The sequence below is a fragment of the Puntigrus tetrazona genome, chromosome 12, assembly GCF_018831695.1.
Source record: "Puntigrus tetrazona isolate hp1 chromosome 12, ASM1883169v1, whole genome shotgun sequence".
NCBI classification, from domain to species: domain Eukaryota; kingdom Metazoa; phylum Chordata; class Actinopteri; order Cypriniformes; family Cyprinidae; genus Puntigrus; species Puntigrus tetrazona.
The window spans coordinates 11,277,604-11,301,999 of NC_056710.1; the positions used below are offsets into that span (position 1 = coordinate 11,277,604).

General features: G+C 36.5%; 1 protein-coding gene across 4 annotated transcripts; it reads left to right on the forward strand.

Annotated features, from left to right (window-relative positions):
• Positions 1-668: 668 nt before the first annotated feature.
• epas1a (endothelial PAS domain protein 1a) lies at positions 669-20,902 on the forward strand. 4 transcript variants are annotated; one of them, XM_043253528.1, is made up of 16 exons: positions 669-983; positions 5,793-5,983; positions 8,886-9,037; positions 9,162-9,246; positions 10,400-10,518; positions 10,608-10,810; positions 12,168-12,274; positions 14,514-14,661; positions 14,748-14,965; positions 15,782-15,927; positions 16,405-16,515; positions 17,179-17,579; positions 18,705-18,831; positions 18,942-19,056; positions 19,140-19,295; positions 19,513-20,902. In XM_043253528.1, exons 1-16 carry the CDS (start codon positions 958-960, stop codon positions 19,662-19,664), a joined length of 2,457 nt encoding a protein of 818 aa, XP_043109463.1. In that variant the 5' UTR covers positions 669-957; the 3' UTR covers positions 19,665-20,902. The 4 variants fall into 4 exon arrangements, with proteins under 4 accessions (XP_043109463.1, XP_043109461.1, XP_043109462.1 ...); XM_043253526.1 differs by having other exon boundaries at positions 673-983; positions 15,782-15,987; XM_043253527.1 differs by having other exon boundaries at positions 675-983; positions 15,782-15,987; positions 18,945-19,056.
• The last annotated feature ends 3,494 nt before the right edge of the window (positions 20,903-24,396 follow it).

The following is a 24,396-nucleotide window of genomic DNA, read 5'->3' on the forward strand; positions in this document are numbered from 1 at the left end:
AAATACACAGCGACATAAAAATGGCATTTAAAGCATTTTTGGAAAGGCTCACAAATCATCTAAATGATATAATACCCTAGAGGGATTTCTGTTTCTGTGAAGCGTTGGGGTCAGCAAACCTTCACTCCTCACCTGATAACTATTGCACCAGTGAGATGTTCTTGCTAACATGGTAAAACCATTATGCGTGTGTGTGCATTATTGCAAATGAGCTTGATTATCTGTACTTCAACAGTCATTCATTCAAAAAAAAAACCTGAATGGAAATGTTTGAGGTACACAGATGCAAACTTCTCAAAATGTGTGGCTTTTTCTAACCATTTCGATTATGATTTCCATCAACCATATACTGGTAGATGCCTCTTATTAAATGAGAATGGGTCCAATATAGAGCTGAACTGAAGTTAAATCTGTTCCAACTGAGCCCCACTCCTGGAAAAGACTCTTTATTGTTATTTTCCGTGGTGGGAGGTCGTTTTTGTTTGTTTGTCCGCGTTCAGAAATTAAATTTCAACCCTGAATAGTTTTGGATCCTTCACGTGATGTTTGTTTTATACGAGACACTGAAACCGAACGTTTTCACAGGCCAAAAGCGCACAGAACTGCAGAGCACGCATGTGTGAAGAGGAAGCGCCAGGCGCGCGGCGAAGAGCACCAATCAGTGCACAGAGCTGATGCACGCGCGGAGCGGCGGCGGCGCTCGCGAGCTCGTCACCAGCGTCCGGTCAGTCAGCGTCGCTCTGGAGAGCTAGTGCGATCCTCGGCAGTGTTCTGAGACTGCACTAACTGCTCCGGTCATTACTGGGAAATGTCATGAGACATGGACATTACGGAGGAGAAATAACTAAATAAAGGCATTTCTGAGAAAGTCCCCGTTTAAACCTTTTCTTTTGTTTCCGCGGAAAAGTTAAGTGAATTCGTTATACGCAAGACAAGGTTGTTCAGCATAGGCGCATCATGACAGCCGAGAAAGAAAAAAAAAGGTAAGACGCAGTGAACTTTTCATTACTGCGTGGATGAGTTATGTTTTTGTTTTTTTGTTTTTTTACCTTGATTTGAGATTCTAATGTGAGATTTGACGTATTGCGCAATGGCAAGGGCACCAGAGCGGAATTAACTGTGGTGTTGTTAACTGCTGTTTTAACCCGAGAGACATTATCTCTTTAAAGGTTCCCTAAACTTACTGTTGCATTTGAACTCATACGGTTTATATATTAACTTTCCCCGCATAATCTCACCTCGCAGTTTTAGTTTTTTAAGACTTTGATATTGGAGAGGTGGGCGCGCACCCTATTTTTGGCTCGCTCTTGTTAATGGACTCAAATGACTTGAAACGTTATTAAATGTCAAGTTCAGTTGCTATAAGAAATAACACATTTACCGCGACTCATCGTGAAACGAATGGATTAGAATAATTATTATTTTCGTTATGAATTTATGACAGATATACTAAGGCAAAACAAAAAGCAACACAACTTTATTCAACGATTCGAACCCTCAGAGACAGACCGCCAGATGCTTTAGTGAAACCTGATAATGAATAACCTGTTGAATTCAAATATCACCTAAAGGTTTGTACCTTAAAGTGTTGTTTTCATCAATGTAATGATATTCAGAGTGAACTTGTGCGCAGTGAACATTATTTTCTTTTTTAACCTTTTTACAGTTATATTATGATTTATTATGGCTATTGTGATATTTTCTATTATGAGAAAATGATTACAATTAATAGTCGTTATTTTTTTTTCTCTTGCAGTATATTGAAATGTTTCCTTTTTTTAACTATAATTCCTAATACCTCATATTTTTCAAATAATCAAATAATAGAATTAATATTTTTCTTGCAAACATTGCGAATTTTTAAATTCCTATTATAATGAAAATAAAATGTAAAAGATTTTTGCACGTTACTTAATTTTTTTTTTTGTACCAAGTGACTTGAGTGTAGTACTTCCCCTTTAGAAATTTTAGCTAGAAATTGTACCGGTCACTCAATGTCTTCAGCCCTAGGATGCAACCCAATTAGAGGATTAATTTATCAGTTATCATAATTTTTGAGCATTTGTTTTTGCCGAAATTTGTGCCGTGTTGATCTGCATGGATGGCATTCACAAGCCAGATTATGCCAAACATTGACAGCATTTTGATTTACTGAAGAGGGGTTAAATGTACCTCTTTGTGGTTCTCGGTTGCTTGTTAACGGGGACGTAATGTTCCAATTGAAACTGAGGTTATCAGATCAGGGTTCACCTCTTTTTTTCATGCGCGAACAGGCCATTATGTTTACCTGCTCTGGTTACTTCCATCACTTTATTCGATACTTATCTCTTATCTGGTTTGTTTAACTTGCTCTGCAAGTGTTTCGTTAACACTGTGATGTATTTTGTAATTGGTTGCCGGTCGATAATGTAATCATTTAACCGTGCTGTTTCAAGGACATCCATCAAAGCGATTTAACGTATTTATTATATTCTGTTTAACACCGAATCCTTCGCTAGATTATTAGTTGGGAAACTAAAGGTTGGCCATTTCTTTGAGGTTAGGGGAAATAGGATTATCTGTAGTGAATGGGCGCTCTGTACAGTCTGGCTCTTGGCTCTCGGTGAACTCTGGCCTAATCTGGTTGAGAGGGGAGATGCAGAGAGAGATAGACGGAGGAATGGGTTCACATCGGCCTGCTAATCACATGATCTCTTCCCCTTGACAGCTTTTGCTTTGGTTGTGCGTGATGACGCCTGAGGCAGTAGGTGATAGGTATAGCAGTCTCGCCATTGTGTTAGCCAGGTCTGTACGTACACTTTAGAAGTCATGTCGGCTCTGTTTCGTGCAGATCTCCTTTGAGATCTCTCGCTGAAATATCCTCCCGTTGAGAGCTTGACTGACACTTTTAGCGTGAAGAACACTACAGGTGGGAGTGGCTACATAGCTGTCAGTCTCGTTCCAGTAATGTTACAAAAGATGAAAAAAGGTCACAAAAAAGAGGACAAAAAGGCAAAAGCGGCCAGCGGGACTCCGTCTTCAGGCTACCTTGCCCTGTAGCGCATTTCTAATTCAGAAGTTGTTTAGCCAGCTAATGTCGCAAGCGTTTGTAGCGTAGCTGGGGGTTGAGGTCAGCAGCTGGACTGTGTGGGAACAGAACTCAGTAGCCTAGTAGAGGCCAGAGGACGCAACTCCCCTTCTTTTGAAGGATCGAATCCAGCCAGAATGCGGTCAAAGGGTTTGTAAAAATTACATCTCTGAAGAGAGATAAACCTTACTCACAGCTCACATCCAAGGGGTGTTTGCGCAGTGTAGGTCTGGATTGTGTTACTGAAAAAATAAGCTTTGGGCGCTTGCAGTGGGCGATGGATACTGATTCCAGCTGGCTGTGAGAGAAGAGTTTTCTTTATGATTCATAACAAAACCACTGGAATGGTCAAATGTGTATTTTTTGTTATTATAAATCAAGTCTAACAGGTTACGTGCAAAATGCATAACGCTGATTATTATGTGCAATATGCATTTAAGCTGTTTAACCCTGATTATGCAACAGGTAGATTAAACCTATATGTCAGTAGGTGGCAACAATCAACCAACCATTGTCACTAAATTATTCACTCGAGTGATTCATTCACAAGTAGCTTATAACAACTGTCCTTATGATTGAGTCGTTGAATTGTTTGCTTAACTGATTTGTTTAAAATACAATGTTTAGAATTTTTTTAAAGGACTGTTTTTGTTCATGGTCTAAAATAGTTAAATAATTGTCTCTGAAATTTATTAATGTATTGTTTGTTGAACCTGATCTTTCTTGTTTAATTATTTGTTTCTAAATTTGCTTATTATGTTGTTTGTTGGGTCCGTGGCTTTCCGTTCACATCAGACTTTCAGAATGAAGGAACAATGAGCAGTGTCTAAATGCAACAAAATGTTTCATTATGCAAATATTGCAGTCAGCAGGACTTTTTTGTTGCGGTTTTTAACGCATATGTTTGTGCCTATAAAATGTAACTGCTTTTAAAATGTCCTTGACATATGATTGAAACTTTGTATTGAAGAATTGGATCATTTCCAAGACATTGAGATTATTACATAAACATTACATAAAGGTTACATAAAATCATTTAATTGGCATTAGTGTTTTATTGCATAGTATATTGAATACTCTAAAATGGTAAAGATTGTATAATTGATTGCATTAAACACTTAAAATCTGGAAGGTCATCATTCTGTTGTCAGGGAAGACAACCACTCTTTTTTCACACAAATAAACGCAATTAACTCTAGATGAGTCTGCATTATCTTTTTACAAATAATCGAACCATTGTGTTTAGATTGTTATAGCTGCACTTGATCTCTTCTCATTTAAATGCAGTTTCGTTTATGGTCAGAAACAGAAAGCAGTTCGAGTTGAAATGGAAGTTGCCATTTCTCATTAAGCCCCGAGGAGACGCAGACAGTAAATTCATGCAAAGTCCCATGAGTTTGACCTCTGAGTAATAACCATCAACCATTTCCTTGTGAGAAGAATCCATAGTTGCTATTACAATGACAATTTTTTTGCGAAAATGGGGGCATTGGGGGGGGGCATGTTGTGGTTGCCAAATATGTAGCTGTATAATAGAGGGCCGATTATGGCATTCCTGCGCCCCCGCACCACGCTGTGCACATTTTACAAACACTCCCAGAGCCAGGCTGACCTGAGCTGGGGAATAGGGGACCCACACTGGGATGCTGCTACTGGAATCACACTGCTAAATACTGCTTTCAGCATCGACCTCCCACAGACACTGGAACTTAGCGCGGCACTCAGGCCTCATGTGTCGGTATCTGTGTTAGTTTGTTCTAATGTATGACGCGTCAGAAAGTTTGATGTGTTTTGCCGACAAACAGGGCTGTGCGGCTTGGTTTGTTGTGAGGGTGGCACAGTGAACTGTGGCACACCACAAACAGAGGCCATAGAGAGTTCACTTCTCTCTGCCACATGCTGGCAAGCCACAAACCACAGAAATCTTCTGCCAGGAAAGATAAATGCTCTCTCTGGATAGATAATTAACCTCATGTTTAATTTAGTTTTTTTGGGGGGCACGCTATTCCTTTAAGCTTTAGAGTTATCAATACAAAATTCTATATGGACAATTTTTCATTTCATTAAATTTGTGTGTACATAACTGTCCATAGATTGTCAGATTATACATGTACTAAAATGCTCAAGATCGACGTCTGCATGAGCCCCGTGACTTGACCTAACCCGGCACAAATTAAGTGATATTTAATTTACCATCGTCAAATTTAAGACGCAACTGTTTTTGATCCTGCAGTGACTCATTTTTCCCCCGAGAGTGAGAAAACCTAGATTAAAACCCTGATGCACAGATTCTCACAGGTGTGGTTTTGCTATGCTTTTGTTTTGACTCAGAGATAAGGTTTGTGCACAAAGATTATGCTTAACGTAAAACATTTTAATTTTAAATTTTAATTGTAAATGGACCCAAAATGTACTAAAAACAACAACAACAACAAGTTTTAGTTTGGCCTGAAAGTAATTTTAGTAAAAAAAAATGCATGTGTACTCCTCTGCTGCTTAATTATGTGGGTCATTCCATTTCAGCAGGAATATACACAGTCTGTAGTTACAAATGAGGGTGGAAAATTTACACAAGGAGTTATTTTAAACCAAAGTGTATTATTAAGTGCAATAATGTATATGTACTGTATATATATCAAACACTGGTTGTTCACGATATCTAAAAGTTAAAGCTCAGCCTATAGATTAGATTGTGTTGTTTTCATCAAGCTCTTCTGTTTTCCAGGCATCCTTCAGAAAGACGCAAGGAAAAGTCCCGTGATGCAGCTCGCTGCAGGCGCAGTAAAGAGACAGAGGTGTTCTATGAGCTGGCCCATCAGCTGCCGTTACCCCACAGCGTCAGCTCCCACCTGGACAAAGCCTCCATCATGAGACTAGCTATAAGCTTCCTGCGCACTCGCAAACTCTTCAACTCAGGTATGAAGCTAAAAAAAAGGATGTTCTGTAATTAGGAGTCAAACTCTATTGTATCTCTTGGTAAGTCGCACCATATCATGCCACAGGTGAAAAAATATTTTTTTCATAATGTTGATCACATTGATCATGTTGGTCCAAAGTTAATGACATATGTGACCCTGGAACACAAATCCAGTCATCAGTCACACAGGTGTATTTGTAGCAAAATTCTTGATTTTTCTTTTATGCCAGAAATCATTGGGACATTAAGATCATGCTGCATAAAGATATTCTGATGCTTCTCATTTATTCTCTTTTATTATTATTCTCATATATAAAAACCTCATTTTTGATTAGCAATATACATTGATAAGAACTTTTTTTGGACAACTTTAAAGGTGGATTTCTCAATATTTGCACCTTCATATTCCATATTTTCAAATAGTTGTATCTCAGCCAAATATTGCCCTATCCTAACAAACCATACATCAATAGAAATCCTATTTTATAAATCTATCTAAAATTTGGAGCATTTTAACCGGACTGGCTCTTTTTTTGCTAATATTCTTTTTACAGTTTTGATCGGCTTCTTACATATTCTGTGTTCAATATCATGATTCTGTAAAACAATAGAAAGTGGCTTGTCACCGTAGCAGCTGGTTTACATGTCGACACAAACTTTGTCTACATCTTTCCCAAACATACACTACTGTTCAAAGGTTTGTGGTTTCAAATAACCATTTGTTCTTTGAATATTTTCAGATTTATAAATCTTGATTTACAAATAAAATAATGCTGCTTTATACTTAAAATGCAAAGTTGTTTCAGGTTGGTCTTTAATAATTATAGTTAGCCTTATCTAAACCCAGAAGAGATCTGTGGTGTGTCCCCATTTATACAGCTAAGTAAACTTGTTTATGTATCAGTGAAGTTGGGCTGGGTAGGTCCATGAGATGTCCTGTACTCCTCAATATACAATAAGAAATGCAGGAAGACAGACAAAGAGCACTGCGCATTGTTTCCAGACTCCGTTCCTGACGCACATACATGTGTACAGTATGTGTGCATGTCTCTGAAAGAGAGAGAGAGAGAGCATCAAACAATGAAAAGGGAAGAGATGGAATCTGCTGATGAAAATGTGTGTGGGTGATGTGGAAGTGGGTGGAGGAAGATCGATGGACGTGGAGAAACAGGGAAAGAGGGAGATGAGGTGTGGGGTAATTAGGGGCTGCCAGTGGCATTGTTTTCTGTGAATTACGATTTCTTCTCACACTCTTTTCTTAGCCACAACACTCTCTCCTACGGCGCCGTGCGGGCCTGTCTGTGATATTCGGTGTGTTGTATGCATTTCTGCGTCATGCTTTGACCTTTGAAAGGACCCGACATTACAAAAGCAAAAAACTGATATGTCATTTGGTGAGGTGCGTGGGAACTATAACTGCATAGTCATAGAATCATAATATTACTGAGAGGTGTTAGCAAGGTTATGATTCTGATCTGAACCAAATGTTTGACCTGGCTGACATTTTGAACTTTCCTCAGAGAAGACTTTGTTTAAACAGTGGTGCATCATATTATATCCTGAATTTCCAGAAAGCATCCTTCTGAAGATACGAATCTTTGAACCCTCATTATCAAATTGCCCAAAACAGATGAACCAAAGAGGTCTTATGTCAAAACGGAAAATCACAACTGAAATCTCTTTAACAACTCCTTATACTCAAATTTCATTTTCAAGAGGACGTTTATAAAAGAAAATTCTGTAAAGTGTCCAAGTGTTTTTTTTTTAATTATACTGTGATAATAAATATTTATTCTATAATTGAATTATAATTTTAATATATATAAAAATGTATAATTAAATATGCTAATTAACAAAATATGCATTTTATTATTATAAATATTGAGAAACAAAATACAATCCTGTAGACTATTAATGCTTGTAAAAGTATCTATTGACAAGGTTTTGTTCTCAATATTGTCAATAAATTATTGTTACCTGCAGGTGTGCAGTAAATAATTGTTAATTGATGATTATCAATGTTGAAAACAGTTCCGCAGCTTAATATTTTGTGTAAACACTGACACTTTTTTTCAAATAGAAATATTTGTATTATAACTGTTTTTACTTTTGATAAATTAAATGCATCCTTATTCTATAAAAATAATAATTTCTTTAAAATAAAAACATACAGACTTCAAACTTTTATTTTTCCTCAGGACCTTAAAGAGAAACTTCTGAGACAAAGTTTATTAGCTGAAACATTACTTCTTGAGACATAAAAGAACAGTGTTTGAGCGGGCTGTCAGAGAACCTTGTTAATGACCAGAAAAATCCTAAATGATTGTTTTAGAGATGGACAGAGAACGGCAGAAAACGGTGAGTTCCTGTGTTTGGCTGAGAGCCAAAAGAGTAAGACATCACAGTGAAGTATTAATAGCACCGGGCCGAATGTTGTGGGGTTTGAGGTCGGAGCGCAGACACGGACCACCTGCTGACACCCAAAAGCACAATAAGGACACACAGCTCTGATGCCTGAGCTCGGTCCATTCCTCAGCGCTTGAGCCCTTATTGCCTGATCTGAATAAGCAGGGGAGGAGGCCCTTATCTGCAGGGAAGCAGACATGAATCTCACAGCATGGAGCCTTTGCTTTAATTATTTTCTCAGGTTGTTGATGCTTTTCATGGCATTGTGTACCTCAAACATCCTCTCTTTACTGATCAGCTCAATAGCTTGTTTTTATGCTGGTGAATTTGATTTGATAAATAAGTCTGTTTAACCGAGTCTGAGCTTGTTTACTTCTTGCTAAATGGTACAGGATATGAGTCTGTGTCCCTTGAGTTTGGTTTGATGGTTTGCCAGTGTAAAATTACAAAAAAAGTCACTGCACTATACTAAGTTGTCTTGTCTTTTTTTCCCAGGCCGCACAGTCCAGCAAACCCAGTCAAAGGATGACAGCCAGATGGACAGTCTGTATCTGAAGTCTCTGGAAGGCTTTGTCGCTGTGGTAACATCAGACGGGGACATAATATTCCTTTCAGAAAATGTCACTAAATTTATGGGCCTTACGCAGGTGAGCCTCACCTCATTTCCTTTATTCTTGAGAATAATTGCAGGAAAAAAAAACATAAAAGCCTTCTGTTACTTCATTTATATGCCAAGCATTCAACTTCACTTTCCTTACAAACTGTTATCAGGTAGAACTGACAGGCCACAGCATCTTTGACTTCACGCACCCCTGCGATCATGAAGAAATCAGAGAGAATCTCAGCGTCAAATCAGGTGAGCATCAGCTCAGAAGTACTCAGAAGTTTCCCAGAAGTACGTTGATAAAGTTTATTTGTATGGATATGGATTTTGAATACACTGTTGCCTTTAAAATCCAAATGGAAGAATCTTCCAGTCCTCTTTATCTCTGGATGTAATTTGCCTTATCTGAAAGCACTTATCACAGTCAGGATGTTACATTTTGTACATTCTTGTAGTGGTTCCTGTGAGGACAAGTCCCCCTTTTTTATTCAATTAAATTATTATTATTTTAATTATTTTTTAAACTTCAGGTTTGATGGGATTGTTTGTAGGGCTGCACAATTTGGTCAAAAATATATTCAATACATACAACAAATTTTAAATGTATTATATATCAGTAGAGCTAAATAATAATAATAATAAATAAATATTTTTATAAAAATTTTTAATTACGTATGTTACAGAAAAAATATATAATAATCATCCTTTTATTTTACAGAACTGTAAACCCTGTCTACATGCTGTTCAACATTACTTTCCATTCTCATTAATGTTGAGAACTGTTTTACTATTCTAATCAATTGATTACAGTTTCATTTCAAGAAAGGAAATAACAGTACAATACAGGACTGTAGCCAAGGCCTAATCAGGAATTCATTCAGCGTTCATGTTCATTGTAGGCAATGGCAGGAATTCAAATTTGAATAGTTACATTTTTTCACACCAAACTTGGTGTGAACTTAGCCTTTACTCCGGCCAAGTTTCTGTAAGTTACTATTTCTGTCGCTGTCTTGTAAGCGGCATGTGCTAGCACACAGAGTTAGGGGGCCTTTCCCCACAGCGAATGTTTCTCTTCCTAATGTTTTATTTGTCTCACGTTGTCTGTATCTTTCACAAGCTGGTCACCTGTTTAGAGCTTTTGAGCCAGTGGCGTAACTTTCCTGTCATTTCATTGGTCAGTTGGAGATAATCCCTATGCAATAGCACGGAGAACTCAATATACTGTAGTTAAGGTTTCAACAGACTGATTCATTTGAACTTTGAACCCGTTGCGTCCACAACCCACTTACAGACCAAAGTCCTCTGAAAGTGCTAGAAAAAAGTTTTATTGCATGCACAACGGTCAATTATAGTACATGATTATAGTACATGCATGATTTTTAAGCACGAGTTGTTTGATTGACAGGACCTGTGTATGGCAGAAGAGGGAGAGACATGAGCCCGGGCAGAGATTTCTTCATGAGGATGAAATGTACAGTAACCAACAGAGGTCGCACTGTCAACCTCAAATCAGCGAGCTGGAAGGTAAGACCACATAAGCATATCATGCATCTTCATGCAGCGCATATGTGCACGTGCTAAATAAAATACGGTGACGCTGCTCTGTCTGTCAGGTGCTGCATTGCACGGGTCATCTCCAAGTGTGCAGCAGCCAGCCCCCTCAAGTCCTGTGTGGATTTTCGGAGCCACCCCTCACATGCGTCACTATGCTGTGCGCACCGATTCCACATCCCTCAAATGTGGACACACCTCTCGACAGCAAGACGTTTATGAGCAGACACAGCATGGACATGAAGTTTATCTACTGCGATGAGAGGCAAGACATGGTTCACTGATTGAAATATGTGTACATATTATGTAAGTGCTTGTGCATGTGCATGAATAGTGGGCCCAAAAAGTATTTAGACATCAAAGACATTTAGACATTAAAAAATCAATTAATTTTATTTAATTAGATATGACAACCTGAAGGCACCCGCAAGCAAATGAAATGTAAACCCACTTAACCTTTCTTAGGAATTTTTTTAGAAAGTTTTTTTTATTATTAACTTCTTGTGCTGCCTTTAAAATAAAAGCCACTATTAATCGTCGATATTTAAATTCTGTTTTTATGATTTTTTAATGAAACTCAGATATACTGTACACCGTTTTATTTGTTTATTTTATATGAGATCACTGTATCTTTTGTAAATGAACAGTGTTTACCATTGTTTCAGATTGTGTTTATGTCAGCTTAGGTTATCAGGGTTTGTGAGTTAATATGTGCATTTCAAAGGTCACTATTGGCAACTCTTATCATAATCCTTTTGTGCTACTGCCTGTATTGTTATCTGTGTGCGTGGTAAAGGAGAGTGATTATGAGCTTTTCTCTTTAGATTAGCTTGATTTCTTGAAAGCGCACAATTGGCTTCTCTTACATGTCTTGTATAACAACTCCCCTGGCGCTATGGAGCCATTGCACCTCTTCTCAGTACCTGTCACCCGTGGTTCCTGGGATCTGTCGTATGTTCTCTAATGCAGAAGCAGGTTACTGTGTCTACGCTACAGTGAATGTGTTGTAAGGAGGGTTAACAGATGAGGTCAGATATTTGCGTGCTTCTATTTAATACGACTCATTATTGACTGCACGGAGTTCATTAAAAGCCCATATTAGAAAAGGAAATGAGAGGCTATTTCAGGGTAAACCTGAAGGTTCAAACAGGAGAAAAATAACAATTGCATGAGTTTGCATGGATATTCAACAGCGCAAAATTTTTGGTCAAGATATTGAGCACTGCAACAAATTCCGCTGTAATTAATAGACGAGCCCACATCTGTATTCAATCTTACGCTCGATAAAGTGCTTCAAAAACAAAAAAAGAACACGAGAGCTGTTCTCTCTTTTAATCCAGCAAGTTGGAAAACAGACATTAAAGATAATGATCAGACAGAACAAGTACAAATGTCTTGAGCAAGAGATTTATAGCTCTAATAAACAAGGGTCCCACTTGTAATCATTTGTTCTCACTAAGCTAAGCGGAGAGTTTACATTGGCTCCCAGCAGCACAAGTTTGATTGTTTTCGCCAGATGTAATCGTCAGTCATGAATCTTGGTTAATGATGTGGTTTAATTCAATCATGCTTCGTTTTGACTGTTCCATTAGTTTTATTCTTGTCCTGTCTTCGTGTTTCAGAGTGAGCAGCCTGATCGGGTATAGGCCAGAGGAACTTCTTGGCCGTTCGGTGTATGAGTTCTGCCATGCTTCGGATTCTGAAAGCATGACAAAGAGCCACCAAAATCGTGAGTACCTGTTTACGTACAACAAACGCAAATCCAGGAGGTTATGAAAACATGATTTGGGTGTTTTTTTCTGTTTAGATTCGAAAAGATCAAACAGATTTGAATTGGAAATGCCTGTCTAAGCAAAGTAGACACATGTTCAGTTTTCTTTGTTTGTTTCGTTCTTCGTACCTCCATTTCATGCTCTGGTGGAAGCTCACAAGAAACAACGCAGTAGCTCATTGTGTGAATATGTCAAGGTCTCAGCCGGTTTGGATAATTTTCCTATCTTTAAATCAATCTCCTGAAATGACTCACAGTCTGGAAGAGATCCATGCCTCTCATCTCTGTCCATGGGTCAGCTGCTTGAGTTCAAAACCTTGTAGACCTGAGGCGTTCCCATGGGCTTGATGACTGAGGGAAACAGATGTCCGCCGGGCTCCAGGAATTGTTGAGGGATATTTATAAACTCAATGGTTGTTGCATTGCATTATTTATTTACTTAACAGATGCTGTAGACTCTATATTAAATGTTTTCGGCTAATTTGCTTTTAAAATTGGCCCCCTAAGAAACTTACCGTATACTGTAGTTCTTACCTTTAAAGAAAATGTTTGTGTCTTTTATGTGTGGAAGCTCATTTCTGCCACATAAGAAAAAATTATGCTTTGTAAATCGTGATATGACGTTATTATGCTAAATATGAATCACACAATTTTTTGGGGTCAATTTATACGGGTTAATTTGTTATTATTCATGCATAAAAATTATGCTAACTGGAGTTACCAAAAGTGAGTTTTTCAAAATTTAGAAGTGTATGCTGGAAGATGTTCTGTAATGTCCCAGAAGCACTGGAATATTATAGAATGTTGCTGAAATTTTGAGAATGTTTCTGTTCTTGCAAAAGCAAAAATTTAAAACATGCAAAATTCATTAAAAAAACGTATGACTAACTCATAATAATGACGTACAAAGTCAAAATAATGCAAACATTTACTGTTATGTCATGAGTTTGATTAGTGTGTCATAAGTTTGAATATTTAAACTCAATTATGACAGAATCCCATAATTTTGACTCTTTCCTTCACATTATTATGGCTTTATCTGTTTAATCTGTAAAAGTTTTTTCTTCTTAATTATGATATTTCATGTCATGATTTTAACATCTCATAATTCTTATGTGACAGAAATGAGCTTTCACGGTTATGCAGTAGAATTTACTGATAACTTATTTATTTACATGAATTAAATTTCCAGTGCATCTCAGGTATAAGCAATGCATAACTTTTTTTTAAAGGTAAAGGTGCAGGAGAGTAGTTCCCTCAAATACAATAATGGACATTTTCCAGTTTCATTCTAAACCACAATATCATCATACAGAGGCTCCTGTCCAATCTTGTTTTGAATGTGATTTTGTTTGTACATTCAGAAGAAACTGATTTGATTGCTGTTGCCACATGTGGTGTAGTGGCCGAGTAGATGGCCTGAATCCCATTATATGTCCTTTGACTTCATTCGTGACTAGCCGAAAGCTCTCAGATTTGCTTGTTCAGGATGGCCCGCCTGATTAGCTTGTGCATTAGTGGCTAACAAGCCCTTTGAAGTGTGCAGCACCTCTGATCTGGTCCCTCTGATGTCTTTAATCCAGATCAGTGCTCTGGTCTTCTTTACTGGCCTCTTCTAGTGATAAGTACCTGGGGTATTACATAATAGTAAGACCTTTTGATTTAAAAAATGACTAAACTTACATGATACACAGTATGGACTTTATTCAAATCCTTTTACGTTGATTTAAATATTTTAAAACTATTGTATTCATATAGTCATTTACATATCCCAAATAATTTCATACAAGGAAAATTCAAGTTGGTATGATCAAATCATTAATTTCTCATTTCTCGTAAAATGCTGTAAAACACAGATATTTTTACTAGTGCTTTGTTTAGAATTTTATGTAATTAAATGTACAATTTAGTACAAATTTTTGTACAAATGTTTGCAATGTTTAATGTAAAAAAAAAAATACTAAATTAAATTAAAAAATCATTATTTCGATTTTAAAAAGTCAAAAGACATATTGTGCGATATTAAAATATACTTTCATATAAAATTGTTATAATAAATAAAAAATTTGTAGTTGTTTGATCAATGTTTTTTTTCCAACATAATATGCTATAAAGAAACAATAAGGAAAATGTTTAAATGCTTAAAAATACATTTGGCAAAAATTAAAAATTTTTAACAATCTGCTTACTTCTTCAGTTTGTAATAAGGGTCAAGTGGTCAGCGGTCAGTACAGAATGCTAGCCAAACACGGGGGCTACGTTTGGATGGAGACCCAGGCGACCGTCATCTACAACAATCGCAACTCCCAACCACAGTGCATTATCTGCATCAACTACGTCCTGAGGTACTGCATCAAAAGACACACTCACAGATCCCTGTAACAGTTTAATGCTTTTATGATATTCTTCTCATTCTGTCGTTATATTTCAGTTCTGTTGAGGAGCAATCGGTCATCTTCTCTCTGGATCAGACAGAGTCTCTGTTCAAGCCCTACCACATGTGTAACATGGGAGAACTGTTCAGCCAGGGTGGAGCTTCCTCCGTTTCTGAAGCTGAGGACATTCTTTTCACTAAGCTCAAGGAGGAGCCTGAGGAGTTAGCTCAGTTAGCTCCAATGCCAGGAGACGCCATCATTGCCCTGGACTTTGGTCAGAGCGCCATCCGGCACTACTTCAACCATTCCTCCCACAATAGCTTCACCCTCTTCACATCCTCAACCCCCGATTACAAATCTACTCCCATCCTGCATGCATGAACTCTTGCTCCTTACCTTGGCTCTCCTTACTCTACCTCACAATCACAACCAATCACACACGTACACTGCCCAGGTCATAAGCTGCAATGTTGCAGCAGACGTTGTTGTACTGTAGCTCAGTGGCACTGTAGCTTGGCTTTGCTGCAGGGTACGCAATATGTGACAACGTAAAATAAAAGCTGAATCTATCTGCTCCACAGCACATGGGCATCTTATGGCTTAGCGCTGGCTTCAGCATAAAGAGTTTTGTATTATAAAAATGATTTTTTTTTTTATAATAAAGGTAAATTTTATATTTGAACATCACCTGTGGTGGTTTACCAATGGCAGTCGGCAGTGTTTGTGTGTTTCTTCTCACAACAGGGCTATTATGGGTATACTAATTTCTCTTTTCATCAAAATGCATGTCTTCACCCGTAAAACCACTGCATGGGATGGAAATCACCACCTTGTGATGCTTTCAACGCTTCTATAATTTCCTTTTGGTGATGGCTGAGGTTGTTTTTAACATCTTATTTATTTATTCTCATGTAACTCTCACTTGAGTCAGATAGTTTTGAGCATTAAGAATTTGTACATTGTGTTGTTTAAGTAGTGTCTATCCATCGTTAGTCGGCTCTTTAAGTAGCAATTCTAAGGGACTGCATCACATTTCAGTTATCTTTATCCCACAAGTGTGTTGACTCGATATTGTCATGTGCATTTGCAGATAGGCCAGATTTTGAAGAACCGACTTTCTTTTCCAAGTCTGGCAAGCTTCCTGTGGTGGCACCGTCATGGGTTGTAGACACGCCGCCTGATGGCAGTCCTGAAAGAAACCTGCCCAACTTACCGTCCACCTTCACCAGACACCAGGTGCCTCCTGCGGCCAAATGCACACCCTGTTCCACACCCTGCCTGAGTGGGTGTTCTACAGTATGTCCCATATTCATCTAGTTATACTATATGTCAAAAACAATGATTCAGTTTTCATGGTCACTTATGACCTCCCTGTTAAAACAACATATCCTGTTTTAAAGCATGGCAGATAGTTTTAGCGGGTTTGAGCTGGTCCTTAGCTGGTCATGAGCATGAGCTAGTTGCTTAAACCAGCTCATAACCATCTCAGGCCCGGCATGATCTAGCTGCCGTGTTTCAAAACATACCTAACCAGCATATGCAGTTTTTTTTTAAACGTGGCTTTCTTTTTGATGTACCTTTAAGACTTACTTATTCAAACATATTAAATTGTTTGGTTTCCTCTCGGTATGGCCTAATTACATAGTGATGCAATTAATATTTATTTGACGTTTGATGTGCTGAAGTGGTTTAATGTGGTGTATATGTGTGCAGCCTAGCAGTCCAGTAGAGTACTGTGGAAGTGGAGAGTGTGATCTGAAGGTGGAGCTGACGGAGAAGCTGTTCGCTCCTGAATCTGTAGCAACAAATCCCACAGACTCCAGGGTGAGTGTGGTGTAATACTTCAAAGTAATTTAATATGTAAAAGACCAATTCATTTTGAAATGATAATATTTTATATATAATATAATATTTTATAATATGATTTTATCATATAATATTTAATTTATAAACTTTTAAGGACTATAAATGTGAGTAAAATGATTGGTGAGGGACAAACACTGCTATCTGGTCCTTTTACTTTGGCCTTAAAAAGAAAACCCTGTGTTATTGTGAAAGACCATTCCCACCCCCTTTATAGTTTTTTTTTTCAGTTACTTCCTTCTGACAGACGGTATAAAGTGTCTTTAGTGAAAAGGGCCAAGTATAAGAAGACCTTTATCTATCTATTTTAATTTTGTATTTTAAATAGGATGAATTTAGGTATTCATGTAGTGATGATTTTGGTGTGATTGTGATGGTTATTTGTATTGATAGACTATTTTCTACCCCTTTGGGCATAGACAATAAAGCATTTTGAACTGAATTGAATGATGATACTTTTAAGCTCTTTCATGTCTAATTCTGGTCATTTAGACGGTAATATTTATTAAAAAAAAGAAAATTTTTCTTCTTCTAAAAATCTTGCTGGTATGTTCAATATTATTCAATATTATTCATTTCTCATCAACTGTACATTTTGAGCAAATATTTGGTAACTGTGTACAGTTGGACCTGAGCGATCTGGACCTGGAGACTCTTGCTCCATACATCCCGATGGATGGTGAGGACTTCCAGCTGCACCCCATCTGCCTGGAGGAGCCGGTGCCTGACTCAGGTCCAGGCCTGAACACAGCCCTCCAGCACAGCTTCAGCAGCGTAGCTGACCTCTTCCAGCCCCTGGGTCCATTCCCTCCTCAAAACGAGAGCAGCACTAAAACATGTCCAGACGGGGCTCATGTGCAGCCTTACCAAACAGCACCAAACATTACACTTTCCTCGAAGGAGGGTAGCCAGATTCTCCAGTGGCCCCCTGATCAACCCTCACAGTATGAACGGACAGATATTAGATGCATGAATGACCGAAGCACAGCAGATCCGGGACGAGCATGCAATTTCACACAGCAAAGGTGAGTAGAGTTCATCTTATGTTGCAATACATAAACTGGGAATCAGTGATTAACTAGGATTTACACAAGAAAATCATTATTGCATAAAAGGAAATTGTGTAACCTTTTGTGTAGGTAAAATGCTGCAGTCATCCTACATCCTACAGTGTAAACACAGCTATAAATGACTGAAAATATGCAAAAAAGTCTAGACCTATTACAAATTAGCATGCAAATAGATGAAAAAAGAACACCGATTGCAAATTAGTGTGCAAATATATACAAGGATGCAGCTGAACAGAGAATTTTTTACTTTTTGGTGTCAAGGACAACCAAATATAAAAGCAGCTTTATATTTTTATGTATAAAGATGATCATGTATACTGCGAGATAGCACTAAAGTTAAAAGAATTTTAAGTATTATCTGGAAATGTTTGCCTTTTTCTGAATGAAGAAAAACAGCGTTAGCAGAATGTTTTAAGGAGTATCAATGCATTGCCATCCTTTACATGAAACTGAAATGTTTTGAGTTGGCAAGATTTTTAATGATTTTCACCAAGGCTGCAATTATGTTATTAAAACTACATGGATACACTTTAGAATAAGTTGTCATTTGTTAACTAACATGAATGAACTATGATCAACATTGTTAACAATGATTCATCTTTGTTAATGTTAGTTAAAGGAATTGTTCACCAAAAATTTAAATTCCAAACCTGTATGAATTATTTTTCTTTTTTTCCTACTATAGAAGTCAATGGTGACCCAAAACAGTCAAAATATCTTGTGTTCGGCAGCAGAACAATCCTTAAATCTGTTAATATTACTATAACTATTACTCTATTACTACTATTTTTACCTATTTGATATAATAATAATAATATATATATATAATATAAATATAAATATAATATAACATAAAATATAATATTTATTTTGCTTGTAATTCAGAATTTTCAGCTCTCCTTTTTTTAAGGACAATATAAGACAATATAAGCTCTGTATAGTTACTTTTGGTCAATTTAATGCAATTTTGCTGAAAAAAAATATATCAAAAAGAAAATGTTACGACCCAAAACTTTTAAACAGTAATGTAACTATAGGGTCATGTTCATTCACTGATGACATTTTTCTTGCTATTTTCAGATTCTTTGAGAGCTTTGCCCCAGTCCAGAAAGGCATGAGTGTGGGTCAGCTAGCTCTCATCAACAACTTCAAACGGAAGAGGCCATCCGAGTTCAGTTCATCATGCTCTTTCACGGATATTCCAAAGGTAATCTTATAGATCTCAGTGTATGAAAATGAGTGAAGTTCACATAGGGCTGCCAAAGACTTTATTTAACATTCTTTAATATAGAGAATATTAAATAAATGTGTGTTCAGCAGGTGGTAGCTCCTCATGAGTCTGCAGACGGAATGCAAAAAAGGATGAAGATGATGAACATCGACAGCTGCGCCTTCTCCGTCAGAAAGTCTCTCAGCACAAGTGTGCTAACAGGTACATCAGCTCTCTCTTAAACATCTCGTTTTCTAGTTTTTCTATACTTAAATTAACACACTCCTTTTGTCCCTTTTTAACAGATAAATTTCCATATATGCAAAGCGGATTGGTGGCTCCTCACGGCTGCAGTCAGTCTCTCAAAGGAAGCTCAGAGGATCTCAAACAGCATTTCCCAGAGTCCTTCAACTCTCCCAGTAACAGACAATACCACATGATGCCTCCACACAAACACACAGGTCGGTCTACAGCCTTTCTAATATGCTGGTTTGGTCCACAGGAAACATTTATTAATATTTTAATGCTGCTTAATATTTTTGTAGAAACTGTGATGCATTTTAAGATTCTTTGATGACTAAAAAAATTAAAAAATGTCAAATAAAGGTTCATTTCTTTATACTTTTAAACGGTAATGCATATTTCATATCTTCTAAAGTAAAATGTCTTTTTTTGCAGGCATGATAAGTCAACTGCTGGGCCCATCGTTTGACTCTTACTGTCTGCCAGAGCTGACACGATATGACTGTGAGGTAAACGTGCCTCTACAGGGAAACCTGCATCTGCTTCAGGGCAGTGACCTTCTGAGAGCTTTGGACCAGACCACATAGACCCAGATCTTCTTCAGTGATCCTTTGCCTATTACGCTGTTGTCTTTTACGCATGTATAATCAGCCTTTATATGGACGTGTTTGTACATTTTCCTGTGTGATATTTTAATATGTATTTGACAAATCTGATTGTTACTTGTTTAAAATATGTTGCGATGTAACGCTCTATGCTATTTCAAACTCTAATATTGTCCTGTGCCTTCAGATGCTGTGTTCTTAACATTTATGGTCAGATTTACCACTGTTATAAAGTTATATCTCAACTAACTAGAATATATTCAATATACAATAATAAATATATACATACATATACAAATATATATATATATATATATATACATATATATATATATATATATATATATATATATATATATATATATATATATATATATATATATATATATATATATATATATATATATATATATATATATATATATAAAATGTAGTTTTATTTGTAAGTTATTCATTCAGTTTGGAATACAACTACTGTGTTTGTATAATTCAAAGACTTTGCTAATCTATTGCCTTAAATATTCACTTTGACATTGTACCATCGACAAATGTGGCATAATACTGTTTAGCTCAGAAACATGTCTGTATTTCCATTTAGAACTTCCTCTATCCCTTTCACAATTGTGACAAATGCTGTATTAAATGTATAGTTTCTGTCATCTTTAAAGCACTTTATTTTAAAAGATGCAAATGGAAGACCAAAATGAAAAGCCCCGGTGTGATGGTATGTCTAAAACACTAACCGTTCTTTTTAATAACATCTGCTTTCTTTTAAAAACTGATTTCTAAATTTGCATTTTATTTTCTCATACAAACATATCTATTGCGTCTACATTAGATGAGGTCTCTGTAGATCTATGTAACACGTAAAAAATGTTTGTATTTGGTGTTCAGAAGTGCCTTGGTACTTGTACAGTAGACAGAGATGAATCTGTAGCTTTCTCTTTTACAGTACATATCTAATATATATTATAGATTTTGTATTACGTTTTGTGATGTGTATGACCTTCTCGTGATACTCTGGGGTTTCTGTGTGTTTCTTAACAAAATATATTAAGCTAATTTTATCGTATATCTTTGAGAGTGTCTATGATTGTTTATTCTCAGGATAGTGGCTTAAAGTAACTAGCATTTGTATTCCAGTCTTTCTTTGTAGCATTAAAAGATAAGAAAGATTGCATTATGTCAAAAAAAAAAAAATTAAAACGTAAATGGTGCTATTTACGAATCATTCTCATCTTATTCTTCCCTCCACTTAATATGCAAGGTTTTCTTTTTAATTGTTGCCATAACAAGCTTTACAATGAACCAGGTGTCATCAAGCCTTATATTAGTAAAACATAAATTGTGATTATTAAATTGTATCAAATTGGTGCAGGATGATCCTCTGTAATGCAGTTCGCGCCAGAAAATGTATATTGCACGAAATGTGTAGGCCATATGATTAATTACTCTGGCTTGTTGTAGTTCAAGAATGTTAAGTAAGCCAAGAGGATCGTCAGGAGATGCAGAAAACGAGCTTGTTTTTAATGACATAACAATTAAGCTACAGGAACATTCCGATCCTGGCCTCTGTATCCCACAAGACCATGATACTGTTAGCCGCAAACAAATGTGTAGTGCCAAAACATACAAATGACCATATAAGGAATAAATATTTAAACACTGAACAAGCAAACACTTCCTATCAAACGCTTCTGGGAGTCGAGAGAACCTGAAAGCATTGATAAAACTAAAATATACAGGCTGAGTGAACATGTTAGGCTTTTATACGTGGATCAGTGTGGGAATTCAGTGGGATAATCTGAGTAAGAGTTGCAAGTAAGTCGGTATTAATGTCACAGGACATTGTTTAGATGCTGCTTACCTCAGAAAGGTAACCGCTTCCTCATCCTGCAATTCAGGAAAAATGGATTTGGATGTGCGGAACTGGGCTCATAATGATTTCTCATACTATTTTTTTCTAGCTACGCTGCACCCACATTAGATAAGAGACTTATTCTCTTCAGAAATCGAAGAATTGCAATCACTTGTTTTGGCAATGAAACAAAACAAGAGTGAATTTTTGGACTATTGTTTTGGGTTTTTTTATACTTCCAGCTATGGTTCAGAAAATAATATTATCATCATTTTCAGACCGAGATACAGTCTGATTGCAAGTTCACTGGCACACTTTCATAAAGGAAATTTCTCCAATGTGATGAGGTAAAATGTGAGTTATTTTGTTTAATATTGCCTATACAAAGTCAGCAATATGCATCCGGTTATTGTTCAAGTGTGACAATAGATGTTTCATAACCTAAATCATGCCAGCTTTTGCTAGACTGGGGTCAAACGTAAATGTTATGCAGTTTAATGCATTTCCTAGAACTCTTTCTATTAATCAAACTGAATTAAGCAATTCATTTACATTTATAAACTCCTTGTCATATGCAAACCATTAAACACCATAATATTGATCTGCAATTCATAAACACATTAATTTGATCACCGCATACAGTTTAAGGGTAAACATTTATTTTTGGCAACACTTTAAAATAGGTAAGACTACGACCTTTCCCTCAATAAATTCTTAATTTGCCGCTTATTAATAATTAGCGCGTAGTTGTTAGGGATGTAGAATAAGGTCATGTAAAATAAGGCATTAATATGTGCTTAACTAGCACTAATAAATGACAAATTTTCAAGTAATATGCATGCTAATAAGCAACTAATAGATATAGCCATAACATTTTCTATGTTTTTTATGTTTCCTCTAATATTTTAACACTTACATTATCACAGATTTCTTTTACAACAATATTTGCACTCATCTCACAACTGCATTGATTATTTAACACCAGCCCATTATATGAGGACTATATGAAGTAATACATATGATTTTACGGTTTAGTTTATTTCACTAAGAATAAATAAACGTGGCTATTTATTCTATGTGCACCTTCTGGCACGCTTTCTAAAGTACAGGTACATGATGTGCTGAAAACATGTTCTGCCTGCTCACGTGAAACTTATGTATATATATACAAATGCTCATAACATTGGAAAAAATACAGAAGTGTGACTGGTAAACCGCCATCTGTTAATCATGCTTATTTTTGCTATGCAAAAAAGTTGCTTTTTCTCACGAAGGACGTGGATTGAAGCCAAAACAGCCTTATTCCCACCGGTATCTCTCATAACGCACAGGGTCTCCGCGGCAGATCTTAATTTTCCATGGAGAAAGGGAACACAAATAAGAAAGAGTCAACAGATCATTAGAATCTAGTGATGCTGCATGTAATTATACGCTGCAAAATAAAAGTATCTACCAATGAAGGTTCATTCGTAGCAGCATCAGAATTGAGGATTATTCATTTAAGATATATGTGCACAACCGAACGCAATAACCATAGTTACAAAAATGAAAATGAATAAAAATGTTCATTAGTTTCTCAAGCCAAGTTATCTAAATGTTTAATATTACTATGCACTAATGAATCAGCAGTGTTCTTTTTTTTAACGTTGCATAAGAGTGCTTACTTTACGTCTTCCTGCTGTCAGTGTTCGGTTAGCTGAGAGGACAATGCTTGAGTTATGATTTATTATTAGTAGTATCATCATAGCTTTGAGTTATGTAAAGATGCAGCGACTCAGTGACCTTTTGTACAGCAGATGATTTCCATAGAGGAAGAATGTAAATAAATTGTTTTTTTTTTCAGAGTGCAGGATGCACTTTTCTATGAGCTTGTATATTAAAACAATTTGTTTAGTGGAAGGCAAAAAAAAAATGAGAGCTTTTGTTTTGGGGGTGAACAAATTAAACCTTAAAGGAACAGTTCACCCGCAAACAAAAATTTGCTGAAAATATGCTAATCCTGAAGCCATTCAGAAATGATTATTTCTTCATTGAAATGATTTCTGCAGTGAATAAATAGGTGCCGTCAAACTGCTTGATTTCTGTGTATTTTTCTCCTGATTCGGATGAGGCTGCTTTTTTAGTATAAAAAAAAGCAGTATGGATATATGACTTACATTTAAAGTTAAAAACTGGTGAATATGTTTAGTATACACGTACAGGTTTTGGATTACTAGTGGACTATAATGTAATGCTTTATCAACTGTTTTAACCCATTCACTGCAGTGGATCCATTGGCGAGCAAGTGCTGTAATGCTGTATTTCTCCAAATCTGTTCAGATTAAAAAAAAAAAAAAAACAACTACTGGAACTGCAACATTTCTCAGTCTGCAAAGTGGGTTTAACAAGACCCTGGTACAGCTGCTAAAAGTCATACGATTTCAGCTGAGATTTGTAGAAGAGGAAGAGCACGATGTAAAACCGCTGCACTGCATTTGACTGATACTACGACAGGCACTGACTCCAGACCAGTCTCTCTGAGCTATTGTCACTGTGTCCGCTGTAGGCAGATGCAATGAGCTTTACGCAAAAACTCAAACCACAATAACCACCATTTCCGGCAGCAAGGCACACGACTGGAGCTTTCTCGTGGGAACTTGCTCGACACTTTACCTTTTGACTTTTTCATATTCAGTCTGTCTAGATTTGGGTGAAACTTCTTCTACAGCTCTGTGCAGTGAACACTGTTCAAAACACTGAGAATATATATATATATATATATATATATATATATATATATATATATATATATATATATATATATATATATATATATATATATATATATATATATAGCATTTTACCATACTCACTATA